This window comes from Anser cygnoides, chromosome 1 (genome assembly GCF_040182565.1).
Source record: "Anser cygnoides isolate HZ-2024a breed goose chromosome 1, Taihu_goose_T2T_genome, whole genome shotgun sequence".
Taxonomy (NCBI): domain Eukaryota; kingdom Metazoa; phylum Chordata; class Aves; order Anseriformes; family Anatidae; genus Anser; species Anser cygnoides.
The window spans coordinates 55,433,245-55,452,357 of record NC_089873.1 but is presented as its reverse complement, the minus strand read 5'-3'; the positions used below and the strand labels follow the sequence as shown (position 1 = coordinate 55,452,357).

General features: G+C 55.8%; 1 protein-coding gene and 1 non-coding gene across 2 annotated transcripts; both read right to left on the bottom strand.

Annotated features, from left to right (window-relative positions):
- Positions 1-11,803: 11,803 nt before the first annotated feature.
- On the bottom strand, positions 11,804-18,572 carry RPL3 (ribosomal protein L3). Its single transcript, XM_048069819.2, has 10 exons — positions 18,423-18,572; positions 17,324-17,516; positions 16,533-16,701; positions 15,538-15,673; positions 14,569-14,755; positions 14,005-14,165; positions 13,624-13,725; positions 13,047-13,142; positions 12,454-12,573; positions 11,804-11,920 (listed from the first exon to the last, which is right to left on the bottom strand). The coding sequence occupies exons 1-10, from the start codon at positions 18,423-18,425 to the stop codon at positions 11,876-11,878; spliced, it is 1,212 nt and encodes a 403-aa protein (XP_047925776.1). The 5' UTR covers positions 18,426-18,572; the 3' UTR covers positions 11,804-11,875.
- LOC125183481 (small nucleolar RNA U83B) lies at positions 14,367-14,459 on the bottom strand. Its single transcript, XR_007165536.2, has one exon. It is a non-coding gene; the product is annotated as a small nucleolar RNA U83B (small nucleolar RNA).
- Positions 18,573-19,113: the final 541 nt, after the last annotated feature.

The following is a 19,113-nucleotide window of genomic DNA, read 5'->3' as shown; positions in this document are numbered from 1 at the left end:
GCGTGATGTGGAGCGTGTGCTGGGGGATGACGGGAGAGCAGCGGGGCCGGGACCCCCACCACATCCCCTCACGACAGGGGAGGAGAGGCTCCCCGGGGAACAAGGGAGCATTGAGCCCGCCGTATCTCTCCGGGGCTCGGGAAGCGGAAAGGCGATAAGAACCCTCTCGGAGGAGGAATTCCTTCTCACTTTCCCCTTTCTGTTTGCTTTACGTCGGAGATAACGCCAGGCTCGGGCGGCTTACCTGGAGGCCAGTGCGAGAAGGGGCAGCCCCAGCCACCCCGTGCCCTCCGCCAGCAGCACCCACACCAGCTGCGGTCTCTGTGAGGGGAGCAGCCCGGCCACGGCCCCCTCTCCTTGTCCCCACGGCTGTCCCTTGTCCCCGTGTCCCCCTGTCCCCGCTCGTGGTGCCCTGCCGGTCACCGCCAGGAGCCGTAACCCGAGGAGCGGCTCGGAAAAGGAACGAGATTATGGGTGGTACGGCCAAGGCCGATAACGGCGGCAGAACATTTGGGTTGCATTTCACCGTGGGCCTGCCGGGGAGGGAGCTGTCTCCGGCCTGGGTTGGACATGTGGTCAGGAGAGTCGATCCCTGCTGGCCCTCATATTCTTTGAATCCTCCAGTTATTTGGGATGGTGATGGTCTTTCCACCTTCCACCACCCGGTCTCCCAAGGCCCCTCCAGGTCTCCCAGCCCGCTGGCAGGGCACTGTGAGGCTGTCAGACCCCATCCCATAACGGTGACGGCCCCTATTCAAGGTGAGGAACACGGGAGAGCAGCAGGACCGATACCTGTGGTGGCCGTGGCTAACTGGAGGACCCCAGCACTGCTCCAAGCCCATCTTTCTGGGGCTGTGATGTCCCCAGGGACTGACCGAGCAACGTGAGGTACAAGCACACTGTGTGCTCCATGGCCAGCCTGGGCCAGCTCCACGGGACATGGGAAGGAGACGGAGAAGGTGCAAGCAGTCGGACCCAGCGGGGCTCAGCCTGTTGCCAATTTTCCCAAGAGAGGCTGAGCTCGGGAATCCCAGAGCATGACGGGGCTTGCGGGTTGCCTCCCCAGCAGATGTGACTGATGAACAGGAACATTATTTTGGCTGGAGACTGGGGCTGTGGTGGTGCCCCAGCCCCACACCTCCCCAGCCCTGCTGGTGCCCACTTGCCAGCACCGGGGAGAAATGATGTGCAAGCACTTCGAGGTGGGCACAAACATCCAGATCAGGGTTTGCCCGTGATTTCTTGGTGTGAAGAAGCCAAGGAGAGGGAAAACAAGGAGAAGATGGAACAAGGAGGCCAAAGCTGGTGTTTTATCCTTGGCTGGAGCAGGGTGTGAGCACAAAATCTCGAGCAGGATTTTTGGGAGTGACGCTTTAGGGCTGGAAAGGACCAAATTCAATCCTTTTAGGAAGGGACCCATGAGCACAGCTTCCAGCGAGGTGACCCAGACATCTCCTCGTCCCCTGAAACCTGTGCCACGTGGTGATGAGCGGTGCCCAGATCCCCGGTCCCCTGTGTTGCTGAGGCTGGGACACACGTGTCAGGACACCTGGAGGTGGGCTGCTGGTGCCTCGGCCATCCCCTCCTCTGATTCATTCCTGCCGTTTGCCACCCGTCCTTGCCAAAGGGAGGGCTGGGGGAAGAGAGGGTGACTCAGGCTCAAAGCCCAGGTGGCCGTCCTAGCCCAGGGACACCTGAGGGCTTCCGGCGTGGCAGGAAGGCGGTCGGAAAGGCAAACGTTCCCAAAGGGGCCGTGAGGAATAGCTGCCGAATAACAAGGGTTTCCCTGCCTCATTGTGTGCCTCCGCATCTGGGAAGCTCATCAAGCCCACGCGGCGGCGGCGGGGTGAGCTCATAGCCAGGGCGGGAAGGCAAACCCGCGGGCTTTGTCTGCTCTGAAGTTGCCTCCAGCCCTTGGCTCCCCCCATGGTGCTGCCACGGCTGATGGCACCCCAATATCACCCCGGCTCATGGCGGGGCGAGGAGGTAGGGTGGTCCTCGGCAAGCACACTCTGCCTCTGCAGGTGTACCTGCCGTGGCATTGCACCCACTGCCAGGGTCACCACGGCCCGGTGCTGACACCCCCAGGGCCCAAATGCTCTGGGGAAAAGGGGACAGAGAGCACTCAGGAGGACAGAAAGCAGGGAGAGGAACGTGAGGAAGGTGAGGATGACAGCAGAGGAGGTGGTGCTCCAGGCGAGGGGAGCTGGAGCAAGCGGCTGGGTTTTGGAGAAGGAGGTGAGGTGGAGGTGGAACCGCTGTTAATGAATACTGTATGCAACCTAGCAATTGAAATAGATCGTGCAGCGAGATTAGAGGTCATGGAAAGTGTATTACGAGCCTTGCATTGCTTTTATTCACTGGAGACCGTTGGAAAAACAAGCAGGAAGACGGCACAATGGGTCCCCCAAGCCACATCTCAGCATACATTTGAAAGACAATGGAGAAAACGATTAACTCCAAGAGTCCTCTATCCTGTCTCCAGCAAGATGCATGCCTTGTTTTGCCTGGCGAGGAACTAGGGATCAAACAGACAATGCCAATTACAAAAAAAAAATCTCTTCGAAATTTCTTCAGGGGAAAAAGGGGGTGGGGAGAGGGGAAGGGTGACGCAGCCAGCAGGGCTGAGCACAGCCTGAGCGAGCTGGGCCTTTGGCAGATGTTGGCTTGCAGAGGACAGTGGGGTTGTGCATGGCCCAGGTGACTGCAGCGGGGAGCAGCAAGGAGATGGGGACCTGCAGCCCTTCTTCTGCCAGGGCACCTGGCCTCCAGCCTCTCACCTATCTTAATTAGATAGATTATCCAGTTAAATCGCTCTTCCATTGGTGTTCCTCTCCCTTCTGGCAGATGGCAGCTTGCTTTCCCAGGAACCAGGAAAGCTGTGCGGCTCTCCTCTAGTTCTGCTGTGCCCCCACACATGACCACACACCTCCCCTATTCAGATAACCATCAGTGAGAAGCTCACACGGTTTTATCAAGTATTTTACAGTTCTGCCCTCTCTGCCCTACGCTGCTCCCCGCTGGGTCTCGACCCACGTGTATCCTGTTTGCGTGGGCCTGGAAGCTCTCCACCACTGGTTTTCCTTTCAAAATGAAGAAGGGAGGTAGGGGGAAACAAGTGGTGTGGGTGGAGGAAGGCTAGGAGAAGAGGAGGAGGTGGGAAGAGGTGTGGGGCAGCCCCTTCTGGGAGCACCTGCTGCGAGCCACCCCCTCGCCACCGCTCCCCGTGGAGCCCCAGGGAGGTACCGTCACATCTTGGCTCTGGAGGAGAGGGGATATCCTTAACATCACTTCTTAAGGTATTTTGGCTGAGCATCCGGTCCCCTCTTCCTCTCCCCGAGTTCCTGTCCTCCGGGTTGAGTGGTGACCTCAACCCGCTCCACGGGTTGTTGATTTCAGAGATGCAAGACCTCCCCGTGGTCCCTCCTGGGCCAGTGGGCTACTTGCTTCATTTCCTAAGTCTGGAAATAACCTGTTATTTCGGAAGATCCTTCCCAACCCTGAAATCAGCCTCCTCGAGGGTGCTATGATTGCTGCTTTGACTCGTGTACCTCCTTCCTCCTCCTCCCCCAGCCTGGAGGGGTCCCAGCCCTTAATTTAACCAGGGGTTGGTGGGGTGCCAGGAGGTTGCAAGGAATGGGGGCACCCCCCAGTTGAACGGGTCCTTCCCAGAGCGGGGAGCTTCTGCCCCAGGAGCCGCAGTTCTGTAGGAGCATCCAGCCTCCAGAGCGTTCATCTCACGCTGGGCTCCATCCCTCTGCATCCAGCTCACATCCTCAAACCTTTTGTGTTCTGTATAAACATCTCTGCTCAGCTCTTCTGAAGGGCGTCAGAGGAAGCAGTGGTCTACAAAGAGCACGAAATCTTTGTGTCATGGTCTGGTCCGTTTGTCCTTCATGGACACGTTCAGCTGTGCAACGCCGCCGGAGGCAGGGAACAGACCAAGAGATGTAGGGGCTGAATGTGATGCTGAAGCTAACGTGTCAGTGGTAGGTGCAAACCCCCAAATTCCTTCTTCCTGAGCTCCCAGTTTCCAAGCTGGGTTCATGACAAGCCCCCGGACCATCCCGCGACCACCCCACAGCCTCAGCACCCTCCCCACAACTGGAAGCCCACGGTGTGTTGACCACCACATCACCAGGGCTTCCCCTGCCGCCCTGGGCCGTCAGATGCTCCTGCGTCCACACATGGGGACCGAACGTGGTTTGTCCAGGAAGGAGGGCAGGTGCAGGTAAATTTGGAGCACAAGGAGCCAGAGGAGGACTTGCAGCTCGGCAGCAAGCAGCTGCTGGTGGCGGGGCGGCTCGCAGGAGGGGCAGCCATGGCACAGGGGTGCTGGAGCTGGGGGAGGCTTCAGCGGCGAGGGGGGACGGAGAGCATCCGGAGTTGTAAGTGAGGTCAGGTAATGCCTCATATAGCAGTTCCTGTGGCGCTCTGGGAACAGACAAACAAGGCCTTCCTTCCTCCCGGCTTCCTCCTCCTCTCCAGCGCTCCTTTTCGGGAGAGGCAGCGGGCCGGATCACTCCTCCCGCATCACCACCAGCATCCCCCGGGGAGGCTCACCTGGCCCCAGCTGCGTGGCACCCACGCGTGGGACGATCGGTGGAGGTGTCCTGGGGTGTCCTGGGGCTTCCCGAGCTGGTGTGGGCACAGGCAGCGCAGCACCTGCTCGCCTCCCAGGTGCTGGTGCTATTTTGGGGTGGGGGAGCCCAGGGAACAGAGCTGCCATCCCCTCACGGAGCCACGATGGGCACTTGACCAGGTGTAAGGTCCGGCACTCAGTGCTGAATGGCAGCGCTATTTTAGGGATGTTTTCTTTCCCTCTGCTGGGGCTATTTCTGGAGGCTGAGTGGGTACCAGAAGGGCCAGGATATGGTGTAGATAAAGGGCTGATGACATTTCGGCGCTCGTGCTGCAACCACAAAAGCCACGCACAAAGGCAGACCCTGGGAACAGCAGCGCTGCTGGCCCTTGCTGGAGGCAGCAGGGTAGGGGTGCTGCGAGCTTCCCCCAGCAGTGCCGCCCCATGGGTGCCCTCCTGGCTCTGCGGTCCATGGTGCTCTCTCTGCTGGGACACCCCACAGCACAGCCAAGTGGACAGATGTCCCAACAAAGATGGTTTTCTTTAGGGATCCCTTGGGATGCAGCACCGCTGAGCAGCACCTGCAGGAGAAGCAGTGTGCGAGGGCGCTGGGGCCCGCTGGGGACAGGCAGGGGCGGCTCGTGACGCTCCAAGGCAGCGCCTCGCACGCTCCCGCTGGCCTTTTCGCTCAAAGTTTCCTTTTGTGCATGGGGGACAGAGGGCCCGTTGTGCACATGGGGGCATTTTGGGGTGGAGGGGCCAAGCTCCGAGGCGACAGCGAGACCCGCGCCCACGCCAGCGTGGCGCGCTGCCCGAGATCGTGGTGCGGGCCTCCAGAGAAATCCCGGTTTATTTAACCACAGGGGAAGGGCACGACGGCCGTGCCATCCACGAGGGCAGTGTTTCACCCCGCTCAGTGTCCTTGAGCCCGTCCCGGTGGCGCGGGGCAAAGGGCGATGGAGGGGAGCCGTGGGCTGGCACGGTGACACAAGCCCCTCTGAATCCCCCTCTTTGTTCCCTCGGCGGCGTCAGCCGCTCCTTGCTCTCTCCAGGAGATGATTCTGCTTCCGCCGCGGCCGTTTCCTGTGTTTCTCTCTCCTGGAGAGCCAGGCAGCATCAGCACAAAAACAGGATCCGAGCTGCTTGAGAATTGCCCCGATAACAATGGCCGAGGAGACAGCGCTGGATGGGGCGAACGCCAGCTGCTGGCTCCCCCCATCCCGGACAGCCCCGGAGCCACTCGCATGGCAGGGATTTAGGGCAGGGAACGAGCAGCCAGAAAGGGGAAATGTGGGGTGACCCCGTGCCCAGCAGCGGGTCCGTCCGCCCCCACACCCTGCTCATGGTGACAAGGCAAAGGGACCTTGCAGGTGGAGGTGTGGAATTTGGGGAAGCCTCACCCGTGGCTCAAAATCCCCACCTGGATCTAGCTGTGGGTCTGGAGGAGCTCCCAGCCCCCGGTGCTCCCCACAGCTCCCCTCCATCCCCACCGTCCCACCAGGGCACCCAACACAAGAGGTGCCCTGGAGATGGAGGACCTCAACGCCACCCTGCCCTGCTCCAAAGGGCGGTGGTCCCTGCCCCGGGGTGCCCAGCAGGTGCTCAGGGCTTTGGAGCAAGCGGTGGGATGGGACCCACTCGCTGGTGGTGCCACGGATCTGTGAATTCATGGCAGGGGAGGAAAAGCTGACTTTTGGCCAACGTAGGAGGTCCCGGACCAACAGAGGCAGGAAATAGCAACGGTGAGCTAATAAATAAATGGCGCAACCGTGCCTCTGCCTTACATGGTCTTCGTGGGGAGTTTCCTTTGTTTTTCAGGTTGGCTATTTATACCTTGGAGTGTGAAAATGATGTCAACCAAGCCTCTGCTCGCCGCGGAGAAAACAAGCCCCAGGGCTTTTTGTAGGGCTGAGCTGTCCTCCAGCAGCAAGGCAGAGGCTGCCTACGGGGCGAGGGGAGACAGCGGGACGTGCAGTCCCCAAAAAGTCCCCTTCACTTCCACACACCCCTTTTCCCTTTTTTTTTCTCTGCCTCACCAGGGAGCAGCCTGCAAGGGGCCAGCCCCATCCCGCTCACCCTGGCGGTGCCTCCCGGGGGACGCGGGGATGGGGGTCCCCCATCTCACGGGGTTTTGCTGCTGGGATGCTGGCAGCGCGGTGGGAACGGAGAAGCCGTCGGGAGTTCAAGGCTTGCCAGTGAACTTGAGACAAGCAAAACTCTTGCTGGTGACACATGCATCAGGTGTTCGGAGACGATAACAAAACCCGCCTGAGGTCATCGATATTTAATTAGCAATAGGCTCAGTTAAACATTATCCCGGGGCCAGGAGGGAGGGGAAAAGCGCTGCTGTGAACAGGGAGATTTAACCCTTCGTGGAAGGGCAGGGGAAGAAGAGGGACGGCTGCCCACGAGGAGAGGGGCTCCTCAGCCAAATCTCTTTGTATTTTTGTTATTCCCATCACCGTCAAAGCTGGCATGGGGAAAAATGCCCCACTCCCCAAACCGTGTCACCAAGGCACCCTCCCCTCCAAAATCCCCTCCTGGCTGCCCCCAACCTGACACCCATCGCTCGCCCCGCAGCTCGCGGGCCCTGCTGACAGCCGAATGTGAGCGAAGCTGGGCGGGGGACATGAAAAGCAGCCGCGGCCCCAGGCACCGGGGACACCTGGGGAAGGCTCCTGATGGGAGAGGGGAGAGGGAACTGCTCAGGAGATGGCAGCACCGGGGCAGGGACCTTCCCTCCCCAGGGACCCTCCCCAGGGACCCTCCGTCCCCTTACCCTGCTCCGCAGCAGGGCCGGGCGCCCCTGAAGAGGAGGGAGGCGTGGGGCAGGGCTGGAAGACTTCCAGCCTTCCCAAAACAAGGGCAGGGCGATGCCTGCTCATGTTCTATCTTCTGTCCCGGGGGCAGGTGGTGACACTCAATTTCTTCCCCATGAGCAATCCCACTTCCCCTCACCAACAGGTCCCGAAAAACAGAGGTGTGGGCGGGTGGGAAATGAGGAAATCCCGCATTTCGGGGCAGTGAGAGCAGCGACAAGAAATCCTCTGCAGCCCTTGAAAGCTGTGCTGGAGCAGGGGCCTGGCTGATGGAGCTTGGAAGCTGGGAAATGATGTGGAAATCGGAGGAGCCCTGGGGTGCGGGACCACTGCCCCTGCACCCAGCAAAGCCGGCCGGGAGCAGGGGGTGCAGCGGAGCGGCAGATGCAGGGATTTCATCCGCAAGGAGCGAGGAAACGTCCCGGAGCCGTTTGATCCCATTGTGTGTAGGGAAGCGGAGTGGGCGTCCAGGCTCTCTGTAACTAAACAAAGATTATAAACACCTCCCGCCACCGACATCTCCCGGGGCCCCGGCTGCTGGCTGAGTCCCAAGGGGACAAAACGGGCTTTGGGTTCAGTCCAGGCCCAGGCTACGGTGGTAAGATAAGAGCGATGCGCACAGCGGACGTGTCCTGCCACCACCAGCAGCAAAATTTTTTTGGGGGGGATTTCTCCCTGCAGCGCTTGGCAGGAGGATGCACGCCTGCCGCGTTCATGCACAGCTGCTTCGGTTCAGTCTCCGCCGCCGCTGGTGTCAAGAAGGAAATCAAAAAAAAATTAAGAAAAGCCCTTTGGTGGGTTGACCGGGTGTGAAACTGTGCCTGAACCGGTCTCGGAGAGGGTGATCCCTTCGGGCGCCGGGCTGGATCCAGGCACGCTGCTTTTCATCCTTAAACCCTCGGGTCTGAAGCTGGGGCTATGAGGGCACAGCACATCGTGATGCTGCGGGGCTGCTGGGGGACCGAGCCCCAGCTCTGCCTCCAAAATGGCACCGGCTGTCCCGGGGGACCCCAGCCCAGCCCCGCGCCCACGTTTTGGGGAAGTCGGGAGGCAGCAGGAGATATATATAGCCCTCCCCACTCTGTCCAGCAGCTGCCACAAACACACATGATTCCCCAGCACCACGCTGGCTCGGAGGGGGGGAAGGAAAAAGGGCTTCCCAAAAGCCACGTGGCCTCCCGCAAGCCTCGCGCTGCCCCAGCGAGCAGCGCCGAAGCCAGGGCTGCAGGAACACTGGTGCTGCTGCTCCCTGAGCACCCAAGCAGGGACGTGCCACCGTCGCAGGTACCTGCAGCCTTAGGGTGCGGCCAAGGGCACCCCCTTGTCCTGCACGGGGAGGCCCCGACCTCCGCGGGGTCCCGCAGGCGCTTCCAGGGGCTCTGAGCTCCTGCAGGGAACCGCTCAGGGGTCCCGTAAATCAAACGAAAGCTTGAAAAGGGCCGGCGTGGCTGCTCCTCCAGCGCCGGGACGGGGGAAGCAGCAGCCTCCAACCTGCCAGACGTGTGCGGGGAGACCTTCTGGGCTCGGCGCGCGCTGCGTGCCGCGTGAACCCGGCCTCGCTTCCCCCGGGGCGCGTTAATAAGCTCCTCTTCCATGTCAGGCGCACTTGAAGCTCGCCGCCTGTCACTCAGATCAAAGGCGAGGGGCCGGGGCGCGAGGCGGCGGTGTCAGCTGGGCCACTTGTGAAGCTAATTGCAAGAGCCAAGACCCCCGACTTGAACTCTCTCCTTTCCCTCCCGGGCAGCCTTGCGCGCTTCTCATGTCTCCGCTCGAGCGTCGCAGCTGCGTCTCGTTTCATCTCCGGCGAGGGAAGGAGCTGGGAAGAGGCAGCGCCGGAGCCAGATGTGCTGCGGGAAGGCTGTGAAAGCAGTCCCCGAGCCCCCCGGGGGGGCCGGTCCCAGCCCCTGTGTGCTGCCGGCAGCTGGGGAGCGCCGGGTTTGGGGCCGGGGTTCCCAGATGCCAGGGGTGAAGGCCGGCCCCGCTGCTCCAGCTGGGACGGGGCACGTTCCCATGGCGCTGCTTGAGCCAAACAGCGGGGTCAGGGCTGTGTCTGGTGGGAAAAGGGGTCTGCTCCCAGCATCTCCGGGGTGTGGGACCCTTCCCAGCCACCTGGATGGATGGAGGCTCTGCAGAAGGGAGGCTCAGGGCAATAGGGCCAGTGGCCAGACCCACACATCGCCCCAACTCCAGCTCAGCGTCCCATGGCTTCTCCCACCCCATGGATCTGGGTGGCTTCGCCCCAAAGCCCGACGCTCGGTTCCCCGAGTGCTATCGGAACATTTCAAGGAGCCCTGGGTGACAAAACCTTCCGCCGAGCGGGGATTTTCTCCAGGCCGGCCCCACCGGCCTTGGGGACAAGTGTCCTGCACACCTTCTGCCGCCACCATCCACAGAGGGAGGAGCGCCACCTCCTGACGCCGGTGTCCTCTTATCCCCAGGTTTTGCGGAGGAAAAAGGATAAAAAATAGTATTTTTAGGGGTCCTCCCACACCCCATCAGCAAACAACTACCCCCTCCAAGAGCAAACACATGAAAACCAGGCATTAGGTCCCCAGCTGAAACAGCTCCTCCTGCTAGACGGGCACCGAGCACCTCCAACACCGAGAGCATTTCTTCAGGATTGCTTCCTTTCTAATTAGGTGCTAATTTGACTAAAAATTCCCTCCGCTGCCATTACCGCTTGGAAATAAATTCACCAGCCCTCCAGCCACCGCTGGAGATTGCACCACAAGGTGCCGTTCGGTAAAACGAGGAGGTTTGAAAGATTTTTTGGCAGGGCGGAATTAGCGGCGCGTCATTTGTCATGGGTTTTCATCCCCGACACCTCACCACTCGGCCCGATAATCCCAGTTCCCTCTGACATCCAACTGGTTGGATCAAAGCGGCAGTAGCAGATAGGGCTGGCGTCGAGCCACGCGCCGGCTGGCCAGCAAGCACAGCCCTGCTTTAAAATGGCCAACTCACAGCCAAGCCAAAAGACGACGGCAGGAAAACCTCCATCTTCGGAGCTGCTCCCAAAGCCAGTGCCTCGAGATGGCTAGAGGTTGGAAATTCCACTTTTCCTGCGTTGGGGAATGTTAATTTAGGGCTCTGCTCTACCCACCTGCCAATTTGAGGGAGATTTGTGAAAAAAAATAAAAATAAATGGTGGTTGAGACCTCTCTTGTTACAGTTGGCTGCAATCAGCCAACAGGTTCATGTGTTAAATGAGGCTGACAGGGAGCCAGCCAGATCATGCAGTCATGGAGTCTGGTTTCTAGGGCGACAAGGTAAATGTTTTTCCTCCTTCTGGCCACCTTTTAACTCTTAAAAGGTTCATACACATCACCCCAAAAACCATTTTCTGCATCTACTCGCTCATTTCAATCAGAGCAAATAGCGTCACGCTGGGTTTGTCTCAGAGCAGCCCCGCGTGTCAACTCATTTGGCACGTAAATCGGGAGGGTTATTGCCTTAATCACTGCCTCCTCTCCAATTATGGGCAGCAAAGGCTACACCAGCGCAGTTATCTAAATTTACATGAGCCTTCAGTCAGGCTATGGCCCGAAGCACGGGTGATCTCACTATTGTGGCTGGAGGCACCCGAGCGCTTGGGACTGCGCTGCCTTTCTTGGTATAACACCACGGCTCCCATAAACGCAGTACTCCAGTCGGGACTCACGCTGTACAGCGCCGACCCTGCCTCTCCTGTCCCGCACCGGGAGACTTGGCGGGGACCAGCAGCCAGACTGTCTCCCCAGCACAGGGGGAGTATTTTCAGCCAGGCGGTAATGCAACACCAGCAGCCCACGCAGCTCTCCCTCCTCAAATTGCATTTGAACTGTCGGTATCAGGATGAAAATGTCACCCTGCTCTCCAGCAAGCCCGTTTCCTATCACCAGGCAATAACCCCACACCTGCAGAGACAAGCCAGATTCCCCTGAATCTTCCTAACACCCCCCCAACTCAGAGGGAATGAATTCAGTCATGGTACCTGCTGCCTTCTGCTTATAGAGGTCACATCTCCTGCCACCTGGAAGATTCCCATCCTAACAGCCAGCATCAGCCACCTACCCCAAGCAGCTACATAAAATTGTGATGTTTCACCTGAAGTAGTTTCATTAATTTCAGAATCAGTTCAACTCAAAGGAGCCCTGATCTGTCAGGCAGGGAACTGGCACATGAAATGCCTCAGTAACTAACCTCAAATGCTATTTCACACAGCCACATATAAAAGCCTAGCTCCGCCCCAACATCTTTGCTCTCTGAAAAGTGTAAAGAGAAAGTAGTCATCGCAGGAACCCTGTTAATATTGGCATGTTCACGAATGAGATTTGATTCTTTGGTTTGGCTGATGCCATGCATAAGGCCTGCAGGCAGAGTACCAGACTTGACATGGCTATATATAAACCGAGTGACAAAGTTAAATTCTTTAAAATCTTTATTTTTTGGTCTGAGAGCACGCAGGCCGCAGAACACAAGACAGTTCCACACATTAAGCTGTCTCCTCTTTCGCAATGCGATCTTTCTTGAGTGGTCCCTGGAGGAGAAAATAAATTATGTTAACAGCAGTCTATTGCACACTGATGACCACATCACATCCAAATTACAATGCTGTAATTTTTACTTAATTTTTCTCCTCTTGCTACAAATAAGTCTTCAATGACACCATCTGTTCCAAATCCCAAGTCCCAACCCCGCAGCTTCAGTGGAAAGCTGAACCTGGCACAGCCAAGCTGCACCACATTAGACTTCAATTTCAGTGGAGAATTGTTGGTGCCACCTAGTGGGGAAGCTCCTCTGCATCCACCGAGCACAGGCTGACACAGAAAGGATGCAGGGACTGCAGATCTGCCCTCCCAAGTGACAAACTGAGACCACCCCCCACAGCCCACCATCGCCTGGAGTTGCTCTCAGATCAAATGCAGTGTCAAACCCCTCTCCACACGTGTCACTGAACAGCACAGCTCAGCCCTGGGGCAGCCCAAAGGCCGAGCTATAAACTTACTAGCCAAAAAGACAGTACCAAGATACGTGCAACACAAACGTGCCAGATTCTGGAAGCGTCCTTACCATGAAAGACTTCTTTTCCTCGGCTGTCTGGAAGCGGCCATGACCGAATTTGGAGGTTGTGTCAATGAACTTCAGGTCAATCTTCTCCAGGGCCCGACGCTTGGTCTGCACAAGCAGGGACTACAAGAGAGATGGCAGGTGAGTACAGCAGCAGCACCCTTTCTCCTCATCACCTCCATGGGTAACACCTCTTAAGTCACTCCGACCTCACGCTTCAGCTGCTAGGCACAAGGCACATTTGCTGATAAGCTGTCCCACACTTCTGGCGAGACTGAGGATGGGTCAATCCACACCGGCATCAAAAGCAAGCCCAGATCTGCCTGCTAGTATCCTTGTGATCCACAAGGAACCTCAGCCCTGGAGAGCATCCTTCGTTAGAAACAGACCTGGAGTGAAATAACTGGGGAAAGGACTTAGTGCTACGCTAGAACTCGTTAGTACCAGGCGGGTTTGCGTGCACGTGTTCAGCAAGTCTTTTAGGCCTCTCTTTCTGGCTGGTTACATGAATCCCCACAGCCCAGATATCTGTCTCAGGGGCAGCGCAGCTGCTCCAAGTTGTTCCTACCCATCTGACAGGTGTCTGTACTACTCACCTTGCGCAGGGTTAGGACCCTCTTCTTGGTCCCAACGACACAGCCCTTCAACATGATGAAGTCGTTGGTCACCTCACCGTAGTGGACGAAGCCTCCCTGAGCAGGGAGAGAACAGTTAGTGCTCGCTAAGGGGCAAGATCACTGATCCCATGCTTGCTTACTGCCTGATGTCCTGTGCTACTTCTGGGTCTTGGCCATTCCTACATTCACTGAAGTCCCCATTTCTTCTGTTATCTTTCACTGATCAAGTTTCTTGCTGCTGTATGACTTCTGCTGAGAACAGCAACATCAAGAGGCTGACGAAACACCAAGAACTGCTTCCCTGGCTAAATGATTCCTTATTTACATGAGCATCATTCCTAGGTTTGTAACATCCCTCTATACCGCTGCCAAATACTAGATGCAGTAAGCACAAGTTGCACGAGTCAATGCTGAGAATGACTCAGCACCAGCAGCACCACCACCTCCCACAGCAGCTTTTTCCTCAAGAGCTCTTCATCGAATCATTTCACATCTCCTACCACGCCCATTCGCCTCCCAAGACTGCCACTCTCTCCACACAGCTGCAAGGACTCACCAGAGGGTTGATGCTCTTGTCAGACAGATCATAATCAGTTGAGGCATTGTTTTTGATCAGCTTTCCATCCTTGATTTGGTAACCCTGACCGATCTTGTAGATCTAAAATGACAAGAACAGTAGGAACAAGGGTCAGGCATCAGTCAGAATGCAAACAATTCTAGCTTGGGATGGAGAAGAGTATCCGTTGTACTTGGTAACGCGGCCATACAAGGATTTTATGGTTATCCACTGTATATGGCTATGGTTACAGCCCCCCAAATTACATTCAAGCAAACAGAGCTAAGCTTACCAAAGCAAAACTCTCCACCCTATTCCCTCTCCTGCAGTGAGTGAGCCTGGCCAGCTCCAGTTTCCCCCCAGCAGTTCAGAGGCACGCACCTTCTTATTGATTTCAGTTCGATGGTGATAGCCCTTCTGACCAGCACGGGCCACGGAGAAGGCCACGCGAGCAGGATGCCACGCGCCGATACAGGCCACCTTGCGCAGCCCCCTGTGAGTCTTGCGGGGCAGCTTCTTGGTGTGCCAGCGGCTGGTGACACCTGGAACAAGAAACCAAAACAGCGTTGCTAACTCTTCTCAAACTGCGATGCTGTTAAAATGTTAAACTAGAGTTTGCGACACCTTTTGAGCTGCTGTCCCTGGGCAAAAGGGAAACTCAGACCTAGCACCCAAGAACTACCTGCTTTTCTTGACACACCCTGTCCCACAGCTCCCCACATCCATCCCCGGCTGTCCTGGATTGTGTTCTCAGAAGGAAGGCAGCATGGAATGACTCCTCACAGATGTCAGGCGCTGTGCCCAGCGCTTATTCCATGGTCTCATCACCGAACTGTGACAGCAGTACCTCCTCAGCTCTTGGCCCATGCATTTGTGGCAACTAAAGGCCAGGATTTCATTAAAAGTTGAACCCTGACGACAAAGAACCTCCCTCCATGTGGTTACCTTTATATCCCTTGCCCTTGGTGACTCCAATGACATCTATCATCTCATCCTGCCCAAAGACAGTTGACACAGGCACCTGCTGCTCCAGCTTCTCCCGGGCCCAGTCCACTTTCTCAGCAACAGTGCCACCATTCACCTGGATCTCCATCAGGTGAGACTTTTTCTGTCTCAGGGGAAGCAAGCGCATCTAGGACGCAAAGGCTGAAATTTAGTTCCTCTTCAAGACAGACCTCGTATCAACTATCCAGTACCACTCTAATCCTGGCCTGATCTTTTTTTTTTTTGGAACTGAACATACTCTTTTTCTAAGATGTAAACTTAGAAGAACTGAGGTAAATGATTCTACACTAGGGGGAAAGGCTGTACTGTGGCTTAAATGACAAGTCACAGCATCTGGGAGCTAGATGCCAACCCGCAGATCAGAGGACTAACAAGTGCCTCTAGTCCCACAGCTACCAGCCAGGCTCAATCCAGCAGTGACAGGAGCCAAAGGCCACCACACTGCAGGACACTGAGTAGAGTCACGTTTAGCTACTCCCACTATATTCAGTGCAGAGGGATTGGTAAGACTATCGACAGCAGCTGCAATGCTGTCTCTGCTGTCTAGGCACTGGAAGCTAGTTTTATTGAATAGTCAAGTCCTAACTAGACACCTTACAGCACTTATAGCCAGCTCAAAGATGTAATTACACCCCCAAAAAGGTCTGGCAGAGCACTGACAGCTAGGGACACACTGTCACTACCTCCCTCCAGTGGCCACAGCTGCCCTCAAGGCTACTCACCCACACTGTGAGCACACACTGCGTACTGAACAAGGACTACTGGTACTTTTCATGTGCTCGAGTTATCACCAGACAGGTGATAAGCACCTGCCAGGTGAGCAGAAGTCTCACTACTGAAGTGAAGCAAGCCTTACAGCTTGCAACCTTCGTTGTTTCGCCTGTGTACCTGAGTCCTGCAGACACTTACCTGAGTGTGAGCCATGACTCTAATAACCTGGCAGTATTTCTTCATGCTATTGAAATCTTTCTCCAACTGCTTTTTGCCCTCCTCATCTTGCCATTTCTTGCAGTATTTGGTGAAGGCCTTCTTCTTGGACTTGTGCCTTCAGGAGCAGAGCAGAGACAAGGTTTGGCTAAGCCCTTCATCGATCCCCCACGGAGGGGGGACGAGCGGAAGGAGCTGCCACCTTAGCCGGTTTGGGCTCATTGCCAGCTTCTAAGGAATCTTTTCCACTGGCAAGCGGAGCCTGGAGCTCATCAGGCAGAGGCAAGATTGCCAAAGCTGAGCGGAGCTGCCATGAATCCCAAAGCACATTAATATTCACAGTACAGAAGACAAAAGACTGTAGAGAGATGTTGAACAATTAACAGAGTAACAGATCTTTAAAGCCACTGTGTTAGATGACTGCTATCTGCTGCAGAACACCCTTGTAAGCCCGAGCTATGCCTGACAGGTCGTTACTGTAACACCCGTGAGAATTATTGCACTGCTCTGACGTCTTCTCGGCCTGCGAAGTTCATAAACAGGCTGCAGGCTCGAGACACACTGGAGCCGTACTCAGGCAAATGTGCATATTTGAATCACAACAACAGTGCCTGGAACGGTAATCAGAACTAACACTTGTCTTCCCCTTTCCTGAGAAAACAAGGCCACAGTCAGGACTCGACACTCAACAACAAGCGCCAGAGGCGATTTCCTTATGTCCGCCCGTCGAAGTATCATCACGTGTAGCCTGCTGGGGAGATTTCAGGCAAAAGCCAACGCTGTCACCCCCATGCCAAGAATGACACTAAGCTGTCATCTTCTCATAAACACTGCTGTAGCATGGCATGCTATCAGGCCAGGTCACCGAGGCCAAACATTAACTGCAGAAAAGCTGCCTCAAGAAGCTGTACTAAAGTAACTTGCAACCCAGATAAAAATGAATGTTAAGTCATGAGGCAAAAATCCTGCTCTCTTACCAGTTCTTGTAGAAGCGCCGCTTACACTCATCGCTGATGTGCTCAGCAAAGATGGTCTTGAAGCTGCGGAGACCACGAGGGGTCTGCACATAGCCCACGACGCCTACGATGACCATGGGAGGAGTCTCTACTATAGTGACTGCCTCAACCACCTCCTTCTTGTTCACCTCTGGAAGAGGACAAATACAACAAGTCAAAACCAGCATCAGCTGTTAAGCACCTTCTGTTCCTCCTCACTCTCAAAGCCTTCAGTTACATGACTCAAATTCTTTTCACAAAGGCAAAGATGATGCATGGCAAAAAGACCTGCTGAAAGTGATAATTTAGAGGCTTGAAGAAACTAGAGGCAGGCTCAGCTGGAAGCAGAGACGAAGCCAGATAAGCAAAATGGATGGCAGCCAGTAACAGAACTAAATCAGGATTTGACAATCGGCAAGGAAACACCAAAGGTGATTTACTCATGTCTACCCATAGAGAAGAGGTCATCATACGCAGCCTGTTTGAGTACAGGTAAAGTAAGATATCAGGCTCCTATGTAAGTCACTACGCGTGTCAAGAGGACCATTAATAAGACAACCACTCCTAGACAAAGTCTTGCTGCTGGGACATCATTCACACTACAATAGGATGATTTTGGGGTGCTTTATAACCCACCCACCCAGTCAAGAAAGGCTTTGAATTGGGTGAAGTCTAACTAGAACTAAAATCCACAGCTACCTATGACCTAACAGGTCATCTTTCATCATTCGTAAGAAAACATCTTCCTCCATGGAAGAAACATTAATACATACTGGATCCAGGTCTGTCAACTTCACGGACAATGTGGGTCATCCCAGCTTTGTACCCCAGGAAGGCAGTGAGATGGACAGGCTTGCTAGGGTCATCTTTGGGGAAACTCTTCACCTTGCCCCTGTGTCTGCTACTGCGCTTGCGGGGCAGGAAGCCCAGAGACCCATGCCTGGGAGCTGAGAACTTGCGGTGAGACTAGAAAAAGAAAATAAATATTTAATGCTTGCTTCAGAGATTCACTTAACCCCATCTGAGGGCCAGCTGCCAGTTCTTATCATTAACACAAAAACTATATATAGCAGAAGACTTTTTACGTTCTTGAAATTCTTGGTATCAACTGCTTGGCTTCTGAAATCCATTATAATATTAGACTACAGTTTTTATTCCTTAACTACGTTTTTCCTAGGTTTCCTCGATGTCCCATTTCAAGCTCGTTTTAAGAAACCACTGAGTGCCACTCATTACAGAAGCACGCGTGCTGTAACATGGTCACAGCGCACCACCAGAATTTCAGCACACCCTACAAGTCTAGGGATAGAGAATCACAAATACCCTTACAATATTTCAATAAAACTATAAAAATAAGGATAGTAGAAACAATTCTAAGTTGAAGCAATGAAATAAAACATTTTAACTCCCATCTTTGAGCCAGCTGTTTTGGGTAGAAATACACCCATCAGCAGCTGTAGTCTCCCCTGCAACCTGAGAGTTAAGTAATGCTGGGTAACGCGAAGCCCCATAAAGAATAAAGAATTACCGACCCCATCTCACACCCGAGTTTAAGCAAAATACCACCGTTAAAAGGCAGAGCAACAAGCAGCAATCGAATAGGTCCTCTACGAAGGACTCGCTCCAGAAGCCGCGTTAAGCAGAGCAGGTTTACAGCCATCCATAAGGCCGCTTCCCCCCGCCCGCCCCAGAGGCCCCACACCGTGCCCGGCCGCCCCCCGCCGCGTCGCGGCCCCAAAATGAGCCCCGCGCCGCCTCCCCGAGGAGCAGAGGCACAGCGGGATGGAGGCCAGGCGGCGGCCGGGGCCGGGATGGCGGCGATGCGCGGCGGATGACGCGGCCGGGCCGAGCCGGGCCGGGATCGGGACCCACCATCTTGTCCCCGCGCCGCGCCGGAAGGGCCGGGCCGCCTCGCGCGCACCCTACTTGTAGGCGGCCCGCCCCCCGACAGGGAGCCAGGCGTCTCGCGAGTGCGGGATCAAAATGGCGGCGGGGGCGGGGCTGGCGGCCATTTTGGGCATGTCAGCATGGGTGGGGGGGCACAGGGGTCCCCGCTCTGTCGCCCCCTGAGGTGGCATCTGTGCTCGGCCACCCGACCCCGAAGGGTTTGGGATGGGGACAGCGCTGCCATGGCCCTCTGCTCCTCTCCTGGCGCTGAGGGTGGCAGCCGCAGGCGGTACAAAAGCCTGAGCCAGCGGGAATAGTGCTGTTTGCAGTCACCTCAAGCACACTCAGCATCTTCCCTTTGTCATACAATAAAAAGCTTTTTGTAAAAAGCCAAACACAACAACAACAAAAAAAACAACGCTGTAACCAATGCCAAAACATGCTCGTAGCTGAAGGAAGAGACAAGGCAGGCATCAGCGGGTGCCTCGCTATGTTCCTGTTTTTTAAGTTGTCCGCCAACTTCCACGAGAGTGGAAGGACCAAGGCAGAGGCGGACTCGGATCTGCTTACAGAAAGCTGCCCACGATTGTCACACCATCGTGAAGTTTGGCTAGCCAGCTCGGAAATCTGAATTGGCTGAGTTTTGTGAATTAGTTCAGGATGCATTTGGTTGTCT